Source organism: Arachis hypogaea, chromosome 20, assembly GCF_003086295.3.
Source record: "Arachis hypogaea cultivar Tifrunner chromosome 20, arahy.Tifrunner.gnm2.J5K5, whole genome shotgun sequence".
In the NCBI taxonomy this organism is placed as follows: Eukaryota; Viridiplantae; Streptophyta; class Magnoliopsida; order Fabales; family Fabaceae; genus Arachis; species Arachis hypogaea.
In genome coordinates, this window is record NC_092055.1 from 107,448,206 (window position 1) to 107,468,241 (window position 20,036).

The 20,036-nt window shown below is 32.8% G+C and overlaps 1 protein-coding gene across 1 annotated transcript; it reads right to left on the reverse strand.

The window, feature by feature from the left end:
• Positions 1–1,414: 1,414 nt before the first annotated feature.
• LOC112786108 (probable WRKY transcription factor 51) lies at positions 1,415–4,362 on the reverse strand. Its single transcript, XM_025829524.3, has 3 exons — positions 4,031–4,362; positions 3,641–3,793; positions 1,415–1,735 (listed from the first exon to the last, which is right to left on the reverse strand). Exons 1-3 carry the CDS (start codon positions 4,294–4,296, stop codon positions 1,510–1,512), a joined length of 645 nt encoding a protein of 214 aa, XP_025685309.2. The 5' UTR covers positions 4,297–4,362; the 3' UTR covers positions 1,415–1,509.
• Positions 4,363–20,036: the final 15,674 nt, after the last annotated feature.

A 20,036-nucleotide genomic window follows, 5' to 3' on the forward strand; every position in this document is an offset into this window, starting at 1 on the left:
AAAATATATAGGCATAGTTATAAAAAATAGATTGAATTAGCCGGTTCTATAAAAAAATTGGTAAACTAGATCTCTAACTGATTCGATTTAGTCCTAGGGCCATTTAAGGATAAATATTGATAAGAACTAGTCAAATTAAAGCGGGTGAAAATCAGTTAAAATCAGTGAAAATTAGTAAAAAATTGATTCAACCGAACCATTTAAAAAAAATTCCAAAATTGATAGAAATGTGATTTAAATTTGGGTCCTCCTTGTTATCGTATATTTCCCTTGCCATTAAGCTATATTTTTTTATTATATATACTAATTATTAAATATATAGTAAAAATATATAATAATTTTTTAGATATTTTTTTAATTTTATACTTATATTTAAATTAATTATATTTTTTATTATTCGTAATTATTAATATAAATGTTATTAAACATATATAAATAAAAAATATCAAATATTTTTATTAATTATAATATAATTAATTATTTATGATTATATAATATTTATTAATATTATTTTCAATAAATACATATAGTATATAAGAATATAATAAATATAAATTAATTAGTTAGTTATTAAAAAAATAGTTACTTTAATATAAAAATAAAATTAAAAATTTTTTATTATAAAAAATACTGAAACTTTATATACTTATTTAATAATAATCGGATTATAATTTATTGATTATAATTTGTTGCAACTTGATTGTTTTTAAAATATTAGTGGAGATATGTATTTTAAATTTAATTTTAGATTTTAAATTATTTTATATTTTTTATTTATATAGAACCGATTTTATCGATTCAACCAATGATTTATCGGTTAAATTAATAAACTAGTAACTCAATAGCTTGGTCGATTTGATCATCGATTCAGTTTTGACAACCATGCATATAGGTCTTTATAAGCGATAATTTGAGTTAAGTATTAAAAAAACTCGTGTTTTCCGTGGTTTACAAATATCAAATACTTATTTGTAATTAAATTTAATAAAAAAATTATTTAACTTCAAAATAGAAGTTAAAATTTATTTCTTATTTTCTCTAAAAATTAATAACCTGGTCCACCGAAAAGAACAAGAAATTTGATAAAAAAAAAAAATATATATATATATATATAAAGTTCTCCAACATTTCATTCTGTAGTTGCTTAAGCTTTAAATTGGACAATTGATGGTGGGTCTCACTAAACAGTTTTGTGCCACTATCTGGAATGAACAGAGACGACAAATAGCCACGCGTTGACTCCAACAGTGAGTTAGCGCACTTCCTTAGATGTAGAAGTATTTATCCTTCAATACCTTCTTGAGTATACATAGAGTTATATATAACTTATAATGTTAATAATTATAATTAATTAGAGAATTGGATGAAGGTAATTAATTAAACTAAAAATAACTAACTACTGCAAAACCTTCAATAATTCAATTCTCAGCCTTCTCTAGATAAACAAATAATCTACATACATAGAAACATATTTGTTTGTAGCGGTAATTGACATGAAAGTAGTAGTGTCTAGGAATTAGAGGATGATGAGTTTACAGCAGGAGCATGGAGGGACCAATTAATATCATTAGAATGGAAGATGGAGAATGGAGAAGTAGTGTAGTAGGAGTTAGAAGAAGGGCTTTGGTGATTGTGAACACCGTCATAACTTGTTAACACATAGCTCCTGTCTTCTGCATCCCTTTCCACTCTTTTCTTCACACCGCATCCTACACTCGAGCACTTGTAATAGTTCCTGCAAACATTTTTTTGTTGACTCATAACTAAACTTTAAGATACTACTATGTACTTACCCACACAGTAGGAGTTCATACAAGCCAAACATTTTTTTTTGTTAACTCAACTTTGGACGAGCAATTAATCAACGGTTGAAAATGATGAGTCGGGTCAAGTTGAATTTTGATCTAGACAAATTTGTCTCCTATATTGAATATATGACTCAATAAGTCTAAGCCTTTATTTTTTATAGGCTAATTTTTAAACTCGAACTTAATCTATATAAAAGTTCGACAATAAACCTACAGACTTATTTAAAAGCCTGTTTTATAGATTATAACTCTAAATAATAAAAAAATTTAAATTGACATTATATATATTTTAAAATTTATAATTTATAATTTATAAATAATAATTTATTTATATATCAATTATTAGTAAAATATCATAACCGTAACTATAATTACACTATAGTCTATAAACAATTTTTTTTTCAACAACAAAAAAAGAAGCTACGATCTTAATTTTAGTCTTGACTGCTCATTTGTTTTTTGTTTTTAATTTGGGTTTATTGTAAATAAGCAATTATAATTTGGCTTTATTTTGGATGTAATTTTAAATGAGTAGTTGAATTTCTAAACTAATAATAATTTAATTTATAAAAATAGTATTTTGATGAGTCTATGATTTAATTTTTTTAATTAATAGACTTTACAAAATGTCTAAGCCTAACATGTTTAACAAAATAAAAACTCCAAAAGCCAATAATTTTTAATAATTTTAGTCATCATTCAATAAATAAATTTTATTGATTCATAAATTTTTAAAAAATATGAATATAAATTATATTAATTTATATATATAAATTTTAATAAATATAAATTATATATTTTTTGTGTATAAATATCTACAAATTTAAGTACAAATTATTATTGACTAAATTCTGATCCAACATAATAATTTATTAATCACATACATAGCATTGCTGCTAACAAAATAAGCCGATCGAATTAAACTAAACCTAAATCGAGTTCAAGCATCTCCCTATGAATAATCCAGCTTAATTCCACCCCTAATCTTGAATGAGTAAAATTTACATGCACCTTCTATGAGTTCGGATGTATATTTTTCACAACATACGCTTCAAACTCAAAACATGTACACATCTCTTAATATGAACATATAATAACTACCGTATTAGTTATATATTAAAATCAATCACACAAATTAATTATTAATATAAAATATATGTTAGAACATAAAATATATATTAAAAATAAATTAAATAATATATATATATATATAATTAATTTTAATAATTAATTTTAATATATAAAACTAACCACTAAATACATATATTTATACACAAATACATGTATAATATACTACTCAACATAGCTGCATAGGCACCATTTTTGTTTCTTCCTTAGCTATAGGTATACGAAAAGGCCAAGTTGATAAAATTAAAAGCGCTGATGATTTACCGGCGGTAGTAACCAGTCAAAGAATTGCTCTGAAGAACTTCGCATACAGCCCATGCCATTTAATCATATATAATCAAGCAGCCAAAAATGGATACATCTAAACTCCATGGTCCCTTAGCACTACAATAATCACATATATAGCTTTAGAAGTCCCTATCTCCCTCTCTTATTAATTATTAGTGTTTTATATATATTTTTATATATCAGCCGCCACAGAAAACCTTAATCATTAAGACCCACCATATGAGCAAATTGCTAGCTAGCAACAAGCAAGCAATCTTGCACGCATTAATTAGTCTGCTTAATTTACATGCTTGTAAAGTCATGCATCAATAACTTTTTTTGATCTTAGCTAAGATAAAGCTAAGGCAGAAACGTAATTTTTCAAGTTAATAACTATATTTATTCCAATATTTTTGTTAGTTTTAATTAGTTATTACCTAGGATTGGGACTGTTCTTTACTGACTTCTTTCCATACTTCCTCCATTTAAATCCATCATCCATGACCTCTAGCTCCGATCTAGTTCTGAACACCACCCTTTGCCTCGCTTCTACCTGCTTGTTTCGCTTACTCACATTATTTTTGCATTTTCTGTCAACAAAATCCAAAAGCTACTCACTATCAATAATTTAATTTAATAATAGCCGATCAAAGATTATTATACATGTAGCATATATATACATAAAATAACATATAATAATATCTACATAGTAGTACCAACTAATAATATATACGCATGGTACAGTATACCTATTTTAATTTATTGTTTAAGGAACAAAAAAATAGAATCATGTGTATGTAGAGAAAGATTATTTAAGCATCACTTGCATGTTGTTATTGTGGCTGGAGGTTGTTGCACCACCAAATTCGTGATTGACATTGCTTGATGCTGCTGCCAACGAAGATGATTCAGTACTCTGTGACCAAGACTCTTGATCTTGATGTTGATGATGATTATCAATCATAATAACATCATCATCAAGCAATAGATAATCAGATAACATGAAATCTGAGGTGGGAGTAGCCATAGTCACGAAAGAATGAGCGCAATTAGGGTTAGAATAATTAGGGTTTCCAAAATAGTAGTCCTCCATTTCAAGTAAACGCAGGTATATGACAAGTCAAGGTACAAGATTCTGCAAATTGAAAGAGAATATTTGGCCCCTTTTTGCCGGTTAAGCGTGCTGCCATACATATATATATTATTTGAATAAAATATTATATTTTTTAGTTTTTTAATTATTCAATTATCATGCTTTGATTGGGATGAGATGACCCTTCCAAACACCTTCGTGAGGGTTGCACTGAAGGTTCCCCATGTATGTCACGTGTCAACATCAAACGTGAAGCTGATGTCATGTGATGACGTAGGATTTTCGAAGCACTACGTACTCTGGTTTGGATTTTGAAGTGTGGACAAATACCCACATTATCCGTTTCCTATAAGCGAATAGGTTATGGCTATATTAATTAATAATTGAATAGTTAAAGTTGAGGGATTAACTCATTTCTTCATTTAAATAAGTGTAAATATTTAAATTTTATATTGTGTATACAATAATTTACCGATGAATTTAAATTCGTTGCAAACTAGTTTTTGAACTACTAAATTAAAAGATACCATAAGAAAGAAAAAATTTAATTAAATGATGTGTGTCAATATAATATTTAGTTATAGTGTGTGCTTGAAGAACGGATGTTGAAATTATTAATTAAAAGCTTTTATTATTTTATATACAAAATATTCAAGTTTTAATATTTTTTAAATATTATTAAATAAAAATTCAAAAATCTTTATTACTAAGAATTTTAACATACGGCCTAAAAATATATACTAGCTAGTTCAAGTAGTCAATATATAATGGTCCAAACTCTCCAAAAATTTATTGTCGTATTACCATTAGTATCCCTAGCTAGTTTCATTGTCCTCGAATCAAATATATATGTAAAGTAGCTAGCCATCAATAGCAATAATTGTAGGTCGTGCTTTCTTATCTATGAAATTGGTATCTTGGTCACTTTTTTGTGGACTTCTTTTATTTAAATAAAAAATTTATTATTTTTAATTTTAGTTAAAATAACATGTATGATTTTGTATATACCATAATTTTGCAGTCAGTCCAATTTCATTGGCTCTGTTAGGAAAACTGAGGAATAACACTGATTTGAATTTAGTGGCTGCAAAGTCACTAATATAATTTTTATACTCTCAATTTGCAGCCAAAGATAGCAAAAATTGCACACACAAATATACTACCTTAATTTCACACCTGCTCCCAGTAAAATTAAGGTAGAAAATTTTGCGCTGTTTCAATATTTCAGTCATAACCAGTAAAATTAAGGTAGTATCTGCTTTAAAAATGGTGCAGACTGTGTAAGAGAAATCAATTTATTTTATTTTTGATAAATCTACATTTTATAGTATTTATTTGTCTTAATTGAGTGAATTTTTTAACTTTTCTTATATTTTATTCATTGAAATAATATAATTTTGTAAATTCCTCCTACTTATGCTTAGTGATAGAAATCATACTTTTTATGCTTAAAATTGCTAAAAATCGATGGCAAAACGGACGGTGGAGATGGTCGCTATTAAGCTTATCGATTTTTTAAAATTCTAATAAAATCAACGGCTCGCATAGCCATCGATAATAATTTAATAAAATCGATAGCATTTTCGTCTAAAATATGAGTTTGGAAATTTTGTCTTCTTACTAAAATCGACAACATCGCCGTCGATATTATTATTTAAAATCGACGCCATTTGTGTCGATATTTGATCCAATAAAATCGACACAATTGCCGTCGATTTAATTATTTAGATACCAGCAAATCCTTTGTTTATTTTATATTTAAAAAGCGACACGGTTATCGATTTCAATAGCCATATTTTTTTATTATTTTTTTATTTGAAAAATAGTAAACAATTAATACAAATAAACTTTTAAATATAAAAATAAAATTTATATAGAATATTAGATAACAAGACAAATAAATTTTTAAATATAAAAGTAAAATTTATACTAAATAAATAAAAAAAATAGAAGGTTAAACCTTGAATAATTTTTCTGGGAGTCTTAAACTCTACCAATACTTGTGATAGTGTATTTACTATTTAACTCTAATTTCTTTATGGTACATTAGTGACTGGTTGATCAGTGTATCCAGTCCTCGCTCCAATGAGAACAAATTCAGAAGTAGCTCATCCACTAAAGCGAACCATAGTTGTGACTTTTACAAAAAGGAGAAAAGCACACATAAATGAAGTGCAACCAAGCTGTGCCATTTGTGAATTGCTAAAAATCAATATACATGCCATTAAGTACACACAAAGACCTACTCACACAAGTTGCAAAAAATATATCTTTCCAAATTTAATTGTGTTTAAAGCGTTAACAAATTAATGTGAACAATTTACATCATGCTAATTTAAGAATAAAATCAATGTAGACACTGCACACGTTTCGCCTACACAGCTCAACTTCAGTGCTCGTTGAGGAACAAATGTATGTGAAATATATCAAACATGATCTAAGAGTACCTTGAGCACATCTGCAGCAGCTAAAATCTGTTGGCCATGGCAGATGGATGCAACTAGCTTCTTGCTTTCCATAAAATGCTTCACTAATGCAATGACAGATTCATTGTGCCAAATACTCAGGTGCACGACCTCTAGGAATGACTAGAGCATCATAGCTTGAAGCATTCACATCATCATAGGTTGCATTCAAAGCAAAATCATGTCCTGGCTTCTCACTGTAAGTTTGATCACCTTCAAAATCATGAATAGTTGTTTGTTAATATTTTTCTTTGTATTTCAGTATCTTAATTCTTATGACACTTTTACATGTAATCTTTTGTTTATTAGCATTGTGAGTTTGTGACTCTAGGCATCTTAATTTATTGTGAGTTTGTGACTGTAGGCATCTAAAATACATAGAAAACAGAGACACACACACGAAGCAAAGAAAAATATTAATTTAGAAAATATTATGCACCAAATTCATCTCCGTCCCTTCACATATAGGATTGAGGTATATTTGTGACGCTCATCATCATCTTATGTATATTATTATGTATATTAATTTGTTTACCAAGGGAGTTAGAAAAGATAGTAGAAAAAGACTATAGTTAAAAAAAGTCCCTTTCCAATTTTTTCCTTTTCTTTTTCACTCAAAGATAGATCAAATAACACTGTTTGGTGTCCAATTAATGCAATAACTAAGAAGGATCAAAGACAGAACACATAAACTACTCTAGAAATCAGACATATGACATTAACAAACATACAAAACACGAGCTAGTAGTCTTAATTAGTCAATCATGCCATGCACCTTTCTGGGCCGAATGAATATAATGATATATATTAATTGCTGCTACAATGAAAATATTATACATATTAAAATACACATACACAAAAAAATAAGTTAAATAGGTACTTCTTTTTGTATTTGTATTTGTCTTGCATAGTTACTTGTACTAATAGTTTATAACTTTATATCGCATTACTGTACAGACTAATGGTACCATGAGTAAAAAAAAAGGATAAATTTCCATCCATTTTTTTACAAGATTAAGAAAGTTATACATCTATCTACCAACCATCCCCTCCCAAGATTTATTGACATACATAATCCTCAATAGCAATATTCAATATTGCAAAGCTAAACGTGTTGAATATGACAAATATACAATTTGACAATTCCAATATATATTGAATTATTCATTCATACCCGTGGAACAGGGCAAGCAAAATAGTACTTATGGACATCCGGATCCTCGACCTTTCTACAGACACCAGCTCCGCAATCACACTCAGGGTACTTATACGGTGGAGGCTCCTTGTAACTCTCCTCAATATCATCATCACACCACTGAATGTCATTTCATTGGGAGCGAAATGCTAAAGCGAAAAACAAATTTTTTATCCCCAACAGAAAACTGATTTTGCCTCCAATAAGAAGCTCTGATTCTATATATTGTGTTTCACACAATTAGACACATTTTTTAACATACACACCAACATTATCATATTTAAATCTTTTAGCCTCAATTTAAAGTTGACTCTAAGAGAATATAAAACCTGTCAACCAATGAACTTGTTTTCAAGTCCAACTCCTGTAACATGCTACTACTAGTATATAATATAAGGCTCCATGTGTATTTTTCAGGTTTTTTTTTTTTTTGTCTTTTTTGGATGTCACTTTATAAGGAGAAACCAGAAGATAAGAAAATACTAATGTCATTTTAGATTTTCCTATCACTAATCTGGCATTTTTAACATTATTCAAGTCAATGTGCTGAAATTCCTAAACTCAACAAACAAAACATTTTTAATCCATAATCTTATCTATCCAATGCTAAATGTTACAAACAACCAACAATAACATGAAAGCTGCTTTTTTAAAATGCATTTCTACAAAGCTAGATTTGGCACAGGTTGAAGGAGAACATCACTCCAGCAAGCATGAATAGAACTCTAATTAAAAGATTTGGCTTAAATGAAACTAAAAAACCATCAAATAGCATGAACACCACCAAGATCAGCAACACTTCAATATAGAGTTCAAAGTTCGAATAGTAGCTTACATCTGTTCAGCTCCTCTTAAGTTAATCACCTGCAAGCATTAGACAGCAGTCCAAATAAGCATCAAGCTGGAGAATATTTAATCTGAAAAAAGCATAGTAATAGGAAAATAAATGCAGAAATATATGCCAAATGTTTAGAAGAACAAATAATTACAAATTTTGGAGAATTTGGAATAGAAATAAGACAATGGAATTTGGAAGTTCAATAACAATAACTGAAAAAGATACCTAATTTTTGTGAGCTCGGTTGAGAGAGAGAAGACGTGTAAGAGAGAGCGGAGAAGGAGGAGCGACGGCGACAACAGAGAGAAGGAGCGCCGGTGGCGCGAATGTGATGAGCGACAGCGGCACGGCAGCAACAAAGCGCGACGGCGGCGTGAGCAGGAGGAGCGATGGCGGCGCAACCGTGACGCAGCAACGACAGCAGCGAAGAATGGTGTGAATTTGGGTTTGAACGAGGGAATTTGGGAGAATTACGTTTCTACACTTTGGACGTCGGAGGGAGAAGCGGGTATATGTGTTTGTAGTTATAAAAATCGACCGCATATTTGTCGCGTCTATTTTATACATTAAATCTATATCGTTTATTCCATTTTAGAAAAACGATATAAATTGTTTAAATTTATCGACGACAATTTTGTCAATATTTTAAATAAAAAAATAGACACCATATGTATCGATTTTAAATTAAAAGTATTTTCGACCTCGAGTGCGTCCATAATGTGACTATAATAAGAAAAAAAAGTAATGCTTTATAAAAATATTAATGACGTGGCTATCGATTTTAATATTTTATTTTTAATTTTTTTTTTATTAATATCGATAGCAAGTCGTCGAAAATTATCGACGGCAGAAATAGCCGTTGATTTTTGGTGTCGAAAAAAACGCTTTTTTTTCGTAGTGTTTGTTTAAGAGATTTAAGGCAAGGATGGCTTGGAATGATGAAGGAAAAGTATGCAAAAGTAGAGAAATCATGAAGAAGTAAAGGATTTGTAGAGTTGTCAATCCTGACCTCTTCGTACTAAAGTGATCATAACTTGAACTACAGAGCTTCGAATAAGGAGGTTTCAGTAGCATTAGAAAGCTAACATCTAAGGCTTCAAAATGATATACAATTTTCTATGGTAGACGTGTGTTAAGACGTCCGCGTACGCAGCCAAAGTTTTGCGTACGCGGAACACAAAAAACGTGACTCACTTAAGGCAACACGTGACCAGTGATTTCTAGAGCATTTTGGACCCAATCCAACCCATTTTAGATGCTATTGAACCAGGAATTGAAGGGAGAATGAACCAAGTAGTCATAATATAGTTTTAGCCATGCTTTAGGTTAAATTTCTAGAGAGAGAAGCTCTCTTTTCTCTTTAGAATTTAGGATTTTGTGCTTAATTTCATCTTAGATTTAGGTTTAAATACTTATTTTGATTTAGTTTCCTTTACTTTTCCTTGTTTTAGTGTTTTAATTTTCTTAGTTCTTTTTGTCAATTTCTCATTTTGGTCACTTTTATGTTTATAAACCCTTGTTGATTTTGATTTTTATTTAACGCAGTTTGATATTTTCATGTTAATTGGTGTTCAATTGAGTTGTTACTATTGTTATCTTGCATTTGGTAGCTTTAGATTTTATTATTATTACAATTTATTATACTTTTTTTATGCCTTCCAAGTATTTGATAAAATACTTGGCTTAGTTTTAGAGTAGATTTTAGCACTCTTGCCTTGAGATTAAGGACTTAGGTGCCTTGACGTCATTGATATCCAGTATGATTGGTAATTTAGGGTTGTTAGTTGTTTTTAAGATCAATTATGTCCACTTGACTTTACCCCCCGATGTTAGAGGATAACTAAGTGGAATTAACCCTTTGTAATTACCATGTTGTGGTCAATGATCTAGGATAGGAAACATTGACTCTTAATCCTTGCCATGGGTGTCTTTTAGCATTTATATTATCTTAGTTGTTAGCTTTACTTTCTTACAATTTACATTTCTTATTCATCATATTAAAAACCACAAAAATTCTCATAACTAATAATATGCACATTTTCCTGCAATTCTTTTGAGAGATGACCCGAGGTTTAAATACTCTTAATTTTCATTAGTTTAATTTAAGTGACAAACAAATTAAACTTTGATTCAGAGTTGTCTGTTGGTTTCGATCTATACTTCAATGGAATTATTTTGTAAAAATTTTGAACTGACGATTTTCCTCCATCAAGTTTTTGGTGTCGTTGCCGGGGAATTGCAAATGTGCGCTTGTTATTGGTTATTGTATATATGTTAATATTATGAATAGTTGCTTTAGTTTCTTTGTTAGTTTTTGCTAGTTGTAGGATTTTGTTTTCTTTGTTCTTATTAGCTTTTGCTTTTGTTATCTCTTGTTATTATGAATTCTCATCCTTTTGGCTATGAGTTTGGTTAGAACTATGTTGTAGAAAATGAAAGTTTCAATGAGGGATCACATTATGGGAATGGATATCAAGTTAGGGAGGAGACACATGCTTGTGGTCAACCTTCATGGCAACAACCTCCTTCGGTCTCTTATGGTTACAATTCACACCATAATGCACACAATTATGAACTAATTCCTCAACATTGTTCTCCATCATACTCACAAGCCCCATCTTACCAAACACCTTCCTACAACCCATATCCACTAAACTACCAACCTCATGTATCACACCCTTGTGACCACTATGAACGAATACCTGTTGAACCACCCCCATTCCAACAAAAATATTCCCAAGAGCCACAAATTCTATATACACCATCTCAATACTCCCACCAATATGAACGACCTTCTAATTATGAACCCTTTCTCCCAAACAATGAACTCTCCTCTCCACCTCAAATATCCATGGATGAAACTCTCATTTCAATTCTCCAAGAGCAAATAAAATTTTGTAGCATTCTTCAAGAGCGATGTGAAGCTTAAAGGAAGTAAGTAGAATTCATGGCTACCTTGACCGAGGTAGTGAGCAATTTTGTCTCACAATGGTTATGCACTCAAGGTACTCCCATGGCCACATGTGGAGAATCAATTGAAGAGCGTAGTATGAAAGAGAGATTGAAAACTCAAGTGGAGGATGAGGAGTGGAGTTTGGTATTGGAACAAGTGGAGGAAGCCAAAATCATTGAAGAAGAAGAAGTGGTTGACTTAGGAGATGCTGAGTGCAAAGAAGAATCTAAAGTTGTAGAGCCTTCTTCCATTGAGTTTGAAAGTGATGTTAAGGAGGGTGCGCAACCTCCAAAGAATATTGTGAATGAGAAATTGGAAGAAGTTGAGCAAGCAGCAAGTTCTCTTATTGATTATGATTCTGCACCAACATATGATCTCTTTGAGTTTGTTGGATCTCCCCCCCCCAATTGAATTGGAATTAGATGTTGATATAGACTTCACTCAACCTCCAACTTATTTCTTGAGTGATGGGAAAAAGGTAGAAGAATTTGGTGAGGAAGAGATTGAATTGGAAGAAAGTTGTCAAGAGCTGGAGGTAATCAAAGAGGAGCACAAGAGAGTGGAACTTGCAAGACCGCTGGAAACATCCCTTCCTAAGTCACCATCATCCATTACATCATTCAAGTGGATAAAATTTATGTCTCTTATCTTTCTTATTCTGCTTGAATATAATTTACTTGAGACGGATGATCAACTTAGGGCTCTATGTGGATTCAAGAGCAAAATAGGGATGATTAGTAGGTGGAGACACAATCTTCAATTCATTATGGTTGGATCATCAAGGGATAAGCTCAATGGTTGTTGTAGAGCTCAATTGTGTAGGTTTTGGAGGATGTTTGGGTGCTTGAATGAGAATTCTGTGTGCTTCTCACCCAGATGGAATCATGATGATCAATTAGAAGATGGGTGTAAGAATAAGACTTGAGATCCCAGCATATAAGAGGATCAGTTTTGGGAGCTGTTAACTTGTTTGCAACTTCATCAAGGCTTAGTGGATATCAATTGGAATCATGGAGATCATTGGAAGTCCAAACATTGGTGGAAGTTTAAGGATGAATACAAGCACAAGCCACCATGATAAGGAGCTTCCCAAATGTCCAACTTAAGGACTATAACTAAAAGTGTTAGGTGGGAGACACCCTACCGTGGTAAACTCTTTTCATTCTCTCTTTTGTATATAGTTGATGAATAAATTGAGCTTCCATTATTAGATGCTTTCCTTCTTTATATCACTTTTGTATATACTGCTCTTAGATGTTAGTTTGCTTGGTAGAATTTTTGTTTTAAATCACATGTTTGAATAATTAACAATCTTGTTGAAAATCTTGTTTTGAATAGTATTTTTGTTTAAAATGCATAGTTAAATGTTTAAATAGTTTTTAGAAGTTAAAGATTTCTTTAACTTTGGAGTTTGGTTTGTTTTAAAATGTAAATAGTCGGTTGGAAAGTCTTGTTTTTTTTTAAAAAAAATAGTCCCGCGTATGCGGCCATATTATCGTGTACGCATCTCTGCTTTTTTGGACCATCCTGCGTGCGCGGTCACTTGCTGCGTATGCAATTTATACAGACAGAAAGTACCGTCCGCGTATCCACTGCTCGCGTATGCATCTTTCTCTCCACGTTCAAGCCTTCGCGTACCTGGCTCTTTGAATGCGTACGCAAACTCAAAAAAAAAGTGTGTCATGCGTATGCATACATGATTCCGCATACGCATGACTCCCCTTTCTACATATTTTTCTTTTTTTCTCCTCTCTCCACTTCTTTTCTTTTCTTTTCCCTTCTCTTCTTTTCTTTCTCTCATTCAACCACCATCCATTATCATCATTCACCATTTACCACCATTTATATTTGTTAGTTAGTTAGTTTAATTTTCTATTTTAGTAGATTAATTGGTTAGGATATGTTATCTTTTGGTGATAAGTGTTGGATTATTGATTTGATTTGTTGATTATGCTGAGATATTGTTGTTGATTACTGACATGATGCTATTTTAGCATCGTTATTGTGAATGTTCATTGTTGGATTTCTTTATTGAGGTTATAATTTATTGTTTGGTATTGAATTCTTCCTGCTTAATTTTGTGCATACTAAGTACTTATGACTTTGCCTTCAAGATGCTTTTGGATTTCTAAATTGTATATTTTGGCCACCATGTGATTTGATTTTATTATCTATCATTAGGCAATTTGATTCTATTTGATTCATTTGTTGTTAGGTGATGCTTGCTTATGTTGATTTTTATTTCCGTTACCAAGTTTGTGCATCGATATTGTAGAATTGTGAAATTGGATTGTAAGCTCACTTAAGGACATCTTTTTGAAATTATCAAGCTATATGGATCATGCTTGCTATGTGATTGATTTTACCTTATATCTCTATTTTTCTAATTTGCATAGCACCCGTGTATTCCACTTTATGTCAATTAGGTTAAGCGAACAAAAATTCAAAGTGTGTCGTTGATTGTTGTGTGATTTCCATAGTTTCTTTTGTTCATTAAGTTCCTTACACATCAACCGATTTCCATTCATTATCCATTTCACAATCACTAGATTCTTTCTTGAATGCTTTCATTATTTTTTATTACTTGTTTGTTTGTCTTAACCTACAAGTTTCCTTCAAAGTATCTCAGGCATACTAGAATGAGTGAAGTGCATACTTCTTTTGTGTAATTGTGACACATAGCTTTCAATGCTAGTGTGTGAGTTCTAAACTACGCGCAACTTAGAATTCATGCACTATTTTCCTTAATGTCACAGACTTATTAACTCACTTTATTTTAGTAATTCTTACCTCATTCTAACAATCTATGTGATGTGCAGGCAGAAGCCGACTAATTAAGAAATCAATATAAAGAATGCATTGAGAGTATAGTTCTTAACCAGCTAAGATCCGCCTTGTCAATTTAAAAAAGTTGTCACGAAATTTAGAAATAATAATACTGGGAGTATGTGTCCCAGGTCGTCTCCCAACGAGTTGCAGGAAAGGATGCTAATTTATTAATTAGGAATTTTCCGAGAGAGTTTGAGTTTGGATAATGAGCAATAATTATAAATGAAAGCAATAAAACTAAGAATTATTATTAATATAAAAAGGCCTTGACTGGGGAATGATTAATTGGAAGTTCTATCCTTGTTGGGATATCTTAAGTGTAGTGTCAAAAAGGTTGTTGTTTTCACTTAGTTAACCCTTACTAAATAAAGGAAAGTCAAGTGATTGAGCTAATCCTTATTCGCAAATCTTAGTCCTCTCCCTTGGGAAGGTCTAGCGTTAGTAAATACAGAACTAGCCAACAACTTTCAATTTAACCAACACTTAAGCCTTCCAACTCAAGTGTCTCCTTCTAATCAACCCCCATGTCAAGTTTGGGAATCTACTCCATTGACATTAATATAATACTCAGAAAAATATAAGAAGAAGACATAATAAATTAAATAGAATAAAACTTTGAAATTTATTAAAAGTAAAAGTAATCCTCTTCACTAACAATTCATGAAAATAATCCAATTACTACCTTAAGCAAGAATTAAGAATATGTTATAAATAAATAAAAGAGTAAGTGAAGAAACAAACTAGAATAATGTCTTCAACGGAGGTAATGACTCTTCAATATCCAAAAGCAAAAGCAATAACTACAAGGTGAAACTAGAGGAGGAGTAATTCTCTCTCTAGATTCAGATCTAAAACTAAAAACTATCTTAATGTATCTAAAACTATGAGTGTGTCAAGTTGCGTGTTGAGTCTCTGCATGTTCCCTGGCTTTATTCTGTATTTCTGGGCCGAAAACTGGGTCAAAACGCGGCCCGAAATCGCCTCCAGCATTTTCTGTTAATTCTGCAGATCGCGCAGGTCACGCGTACGCGTCGTCCACGCGTTCGCGTCATTCAGTGATTTTCCTTGTCACACGTACGCGTCGTCCACGCGTTCGCATCATTTCTGCAGACTCCAATCCACGCGTTCGCGTCAGGCACGCGCTCGCGTCGCTGCGATTTTCTCCATTCCGCGCGTTCGCGTCAGCCATGCGCGCGTGTCAGTGTTCACTGGTCATCTCTTTAGTTTCTCGTGTTCCTTCCATTTTTGCAAGCTTCCTCTCCATTTTCTAAGCCATTCCTGCCCTATGAAGCCTGAAACACTTAACACACGGATCACAGCATCGAATGGTATAAAGGAGAATTAAAATATACTAATTAAAGATCTTTAGGAAGCAAGTTTTCAATCATAAAACAATATTAGGAAGGAGTTATAAAATCATGCAATTAGTATGAATAAGTGGGTGAAGACTTGATGAAACCATTCAATTAAACACAAAATAAACCATAAAATAGTGGTTTATCAACTTCCCCACACTTAAACATTAGCATGTCCTCATGCTTAGCTTAAGGAGATAAAATAAATGAGTAGGAAAAAGTAAGACTCATGCAATACAATGCAACTTATGTATATGAATGCAACTATATGATTCTGTTTACTTGGTTAAAATAAATAAGTTCTTCAAGACGAAAATAACTCAAACTTCTCTAATTCAAACTATATAGTAAAGACAAGTAAACTTGTAAAAAGACAGCTCATGAAAGCAGAGAACATAGAATTAAGCATTGAACCCTCATTGGTAGTGTATATGCACTCTAGTCTCTCTAGTGTATAGGGTAATCACTCTACTCTTCTGTAATCATGCTTTCTAAACCTTGTTCTTTACCTAACCAATCAACAAGTATTTAATGTATCAATGCAAACATCATGAGGTCTTTTTAAGGTTGTAATGGGGCCAAGGTAAAGGTGAGGGTATATATATATGGCTAAGTGAGCTATAAATTGAATCTTTAATTAACCTAAGCTCTTCACCTATACACACACTCTATGTACTTCTAAAATCATGCCTAGCTACCCAAAATTTTCCCACTTTTGTATTACATACTCATGCATCAACTTTTCTCTTAATTTGTATCACATGTGCATTGGTTTTTTTATTGAACTTAACTTAGCGTTGGAGTAATTTTGTCCCCTTATTTAATTACTTAATTTTGTCACTCTATGTACGGAACCATTTTTTTTAAAAATAAACATAACATTGCCAATGCACATGGATTTTCAATTTTTCTTATTTCACATGAGTAGGTACCCAAATTCCCATTATTTGATCATGACACATTTCCTTATTAACCCATGTTCCCACAATCTTCCCATACTCAATTGGCACACAATTTCTATCTTAAGCTAACCAAAGATTCAATTGGAATATTTAATTATTTTTCCGTTTAAGACTAGTAATGTGGTAAAATATTGAACAAATGGGATTTAAAAGGCTCAAAGTGGCTAACAAAGGTAAATGGAAGGGTAGGCTATTTTGGGATAAGTGAGCTAAAACAATTAATGGCCTCAATCATATGCATGCATATAACACATTAAACATTGGACATATAGTATGGAACAAAATAAAGATTACAATCATAGAGAAGTAAACACACAAGAATAAAATATTATGGTTAAATAATGTAACCATGTAATTAGGCTCAAATCTCACAGGTTGTGTGTTCTAGCTTTTAACTATATTCCAATTACAACTTCCAAACAAGTTTAACACAAAAATTTTGGTTTAAATTAGCAAAATTTTTCAAAAATAGGGTCTTAAAAAGAAACTTATTATTTTCTTTTTTTTAACCAAATAGAACATGCATGCAATTACTTATTACTATGCTATCTATCCTATCCTAATAAAAGAAAAATAATTAAATATCCTATTTTATTGGTGCTAAGGAAGAGAAATTACCTCTGGAAGTCAGGTACTGACCGACCTCCCCACACTTAAAGCTTTGCAACGTCCTCAGTGCCATCAGTTAGGAACAAAGGGGGGCTGGTAGCAGCATCTCCATCATCGGGACCGTCATGGCTCCCTGTCCTGGTAAATGAAGTGGAGTCCGGGGTGTCTGGGTCTTCTTTAGGTGGGTGGTTACCAACAAGTAGCTCCTTGAGGTATGTAAATCTGTGCTTGTTACGGCACTCTCTTTGCTTTCCTTTCCGGTCAAGCCGGTCTAGCCTCTCAAGTATCTGATGGAGCAGTTGGTTTGTTGAAGGTTCTTGTGATGTGGAAGAAGAAGGGATATCTTCTGCTGGTTCTGTGCTCTGGTTGATAGTGGCTGTTGGAGGTCTGATATACTTCCCGTTAGGGACGTATTGATCATCTCGTAGAATCATGGCCTTGGTGTCCCTAGCTCTGTAGGAGACTCCGGCTGCTGAGACTAGATCTGAAACCAAGGCGGAAAAAGGTAAGTTGTCCGCAATCTGTACGTGTCCCATAGCACGCCGAATGTGTCTTGGTAAATTGAGGTGCTGGTCTGTAAGGATACACCAGAGTAAAATAGCCATGTCTGTAGTGAATGAGGACTCGTGAGTGCTCGAAAAGACGTAATGGGACATGATCTGTGCCCATACTCGAGCCTCCAAGGTGAGTGCGGAACCCAATATGCCCTTAGGTCGGGACCGATGGTATCCGTAGATCCATATACTGCCAGGTTATACGATAACTCTGAGAACGGCGTCCCAGTCAAATTAGTATGTCTGGAGTTTGAATGAGGCTTCTTGGAATGCGTCCAATCTTTCTGGAGCAGGGGAAAGATCTAAAGCTCGCTGAATGGCCTCTTCTGTTATAGGGACTTGCTTCTGACGGACATAGACAGACTGCATGGTTGGCATGTAAAAATTAGAGTAGAATTCAACTACCCAAGGAAGGTTAACCTGTCGTGGCTGTCTCCGTAGGAATCCCCATTGTCTTCGCTCAATGCGGGGCTCAACAAATTCAGCAATGTTGGTCGGGAGGATAAGAAGATACTCATTGTTATAATTCCTCTCAGCTAGGATGGGGAACATCTGCTCACAGTAGTGGTTAGTGAACCGCGCAGTGTCCTTTGCTGGAAAAGCTTTCTCTTTTTTATTGACCTTGATGATCCTCTTGATTCATTTTGTTGAGGGTTTCACCGCTGTTGAAGATGGCTGTCGTTAGTGTCCTTTTTGTTCCTTTTCTTGCTGGTGGTTTGGGAGTAGCTTTCTCTTTACCTTTCTTGGTGGCCATCCTAAAAAGGGAAAAAGAAAGTAATATGTAAAGCTAAGGGTTTGAGCAAGGGAGTGGATAGTATAGGTGATAATCAATGCACGGTAAAGAAGGATGTCGTTAACACATGGTCATGACTACATGTGAGAAGTTCATCAATGGAAATATAGCAAGTGCAGGTGATGACAATTAAATGCAAGATGTTTATTGGCATGCCGGCAAAGACATGAGTAGGATAGATCAAGCATTAAATGTCCAAGTTAGATTATCAACCCTTTCAAACTAACAACCTGTTTGTATTGACAATTATATTTAATCAATAAAATATAAAGGGGGTTTTGTGAAAAATAAGCATTAGAGTAGTAGAATGACATAAAAGTAATGCATGATGCCATACGGACTTTTTCACAAACACTTAGCATGCATGGTGAATATGTTATTGAAAGTATTAAATTGAACATGCAAGCAACCCTTTAAGAAGTAATATTAATTGTCAAACAATACCACAATAATTCACAAGCAAAATGTAAAAGAAAATAATCACCCAATTAGATTTCTAACACCAATTAAAGGAATAAAAAGAAAAGAAAAGAAATAAAAGGAAAATATAGATAATGAAAGTGAAAAGAAAAAGAAAACATAAATAAAAATAATAAAAGAAAAGTAAAAAATAAAGAAAGAAAGAAAATAACCTTGATAATGGATGTGAAAAATAATGAGGGGAGAAAGTAAAACGTGAGAAAGAATAAAGAAGGAAGAAGAGAGAAGAAAGAAATAAGAAAGGATAAGAAAAATTAGGATTTGGGGAAGAAAAGATAAGATATTTGGCTGATCTGGATAAGCTGTGCGCTGCACGTGACGCAGACGCGTGGGTGACGCGGTCGCATGGTGTGTGATATTTTTCAGGTGACGCAGACGCGTGAGTCACGCGTTCGCGTGGCCTGATTTGTGCTATTGGCGCGAGTGCAGCCTTGCGTTCGGGCAACTTTCTGTTTTGAATGCATTTTGCCAAAATTTAGGGTGATGCGTTCACGTGGGTGACGGGATTGTGTGAATGGCCATATTTTGAAAACGACGCAGACACGTGGGGCACGCGTTTGCGTGATAGGGCTTGTGCTTCTAGCACGAGTTCAGCCCATCTCCATCATAACTCTCTGCCATACACCTCTTTACGTCGATTTTGCAGGGCCACGCGTTTGCGTGGCTGACGCGGACGCGTGGGAGGCTCTTTTTTAGAATGACGCGGA

Excerpts from the sequence above, each read along its gene's own strand:
- LOC112786108 (XM_025829524.3), bottom strand. The coding sequence starts at position 4,296 with ATGGAGGACTACTATTTTGGAAACCCTAATTATTCTAACCCTAATTGC. Across the intron at positions 3,794-4,030 it reads TCCAGCCACAATAACAACAT|AAAATGCAAAAATAATGTGA; the intron begins GCAAGTGATGCT and ends TTTTGTTGACAG. Across the intron at positions 1,736-3,640 it reads AAGAACAGTCCCAATCCTAG|GAACTATTACAAGTGCTCGA; the intron begins GTAATAACTAAT and ends AAATGTTTGCAG.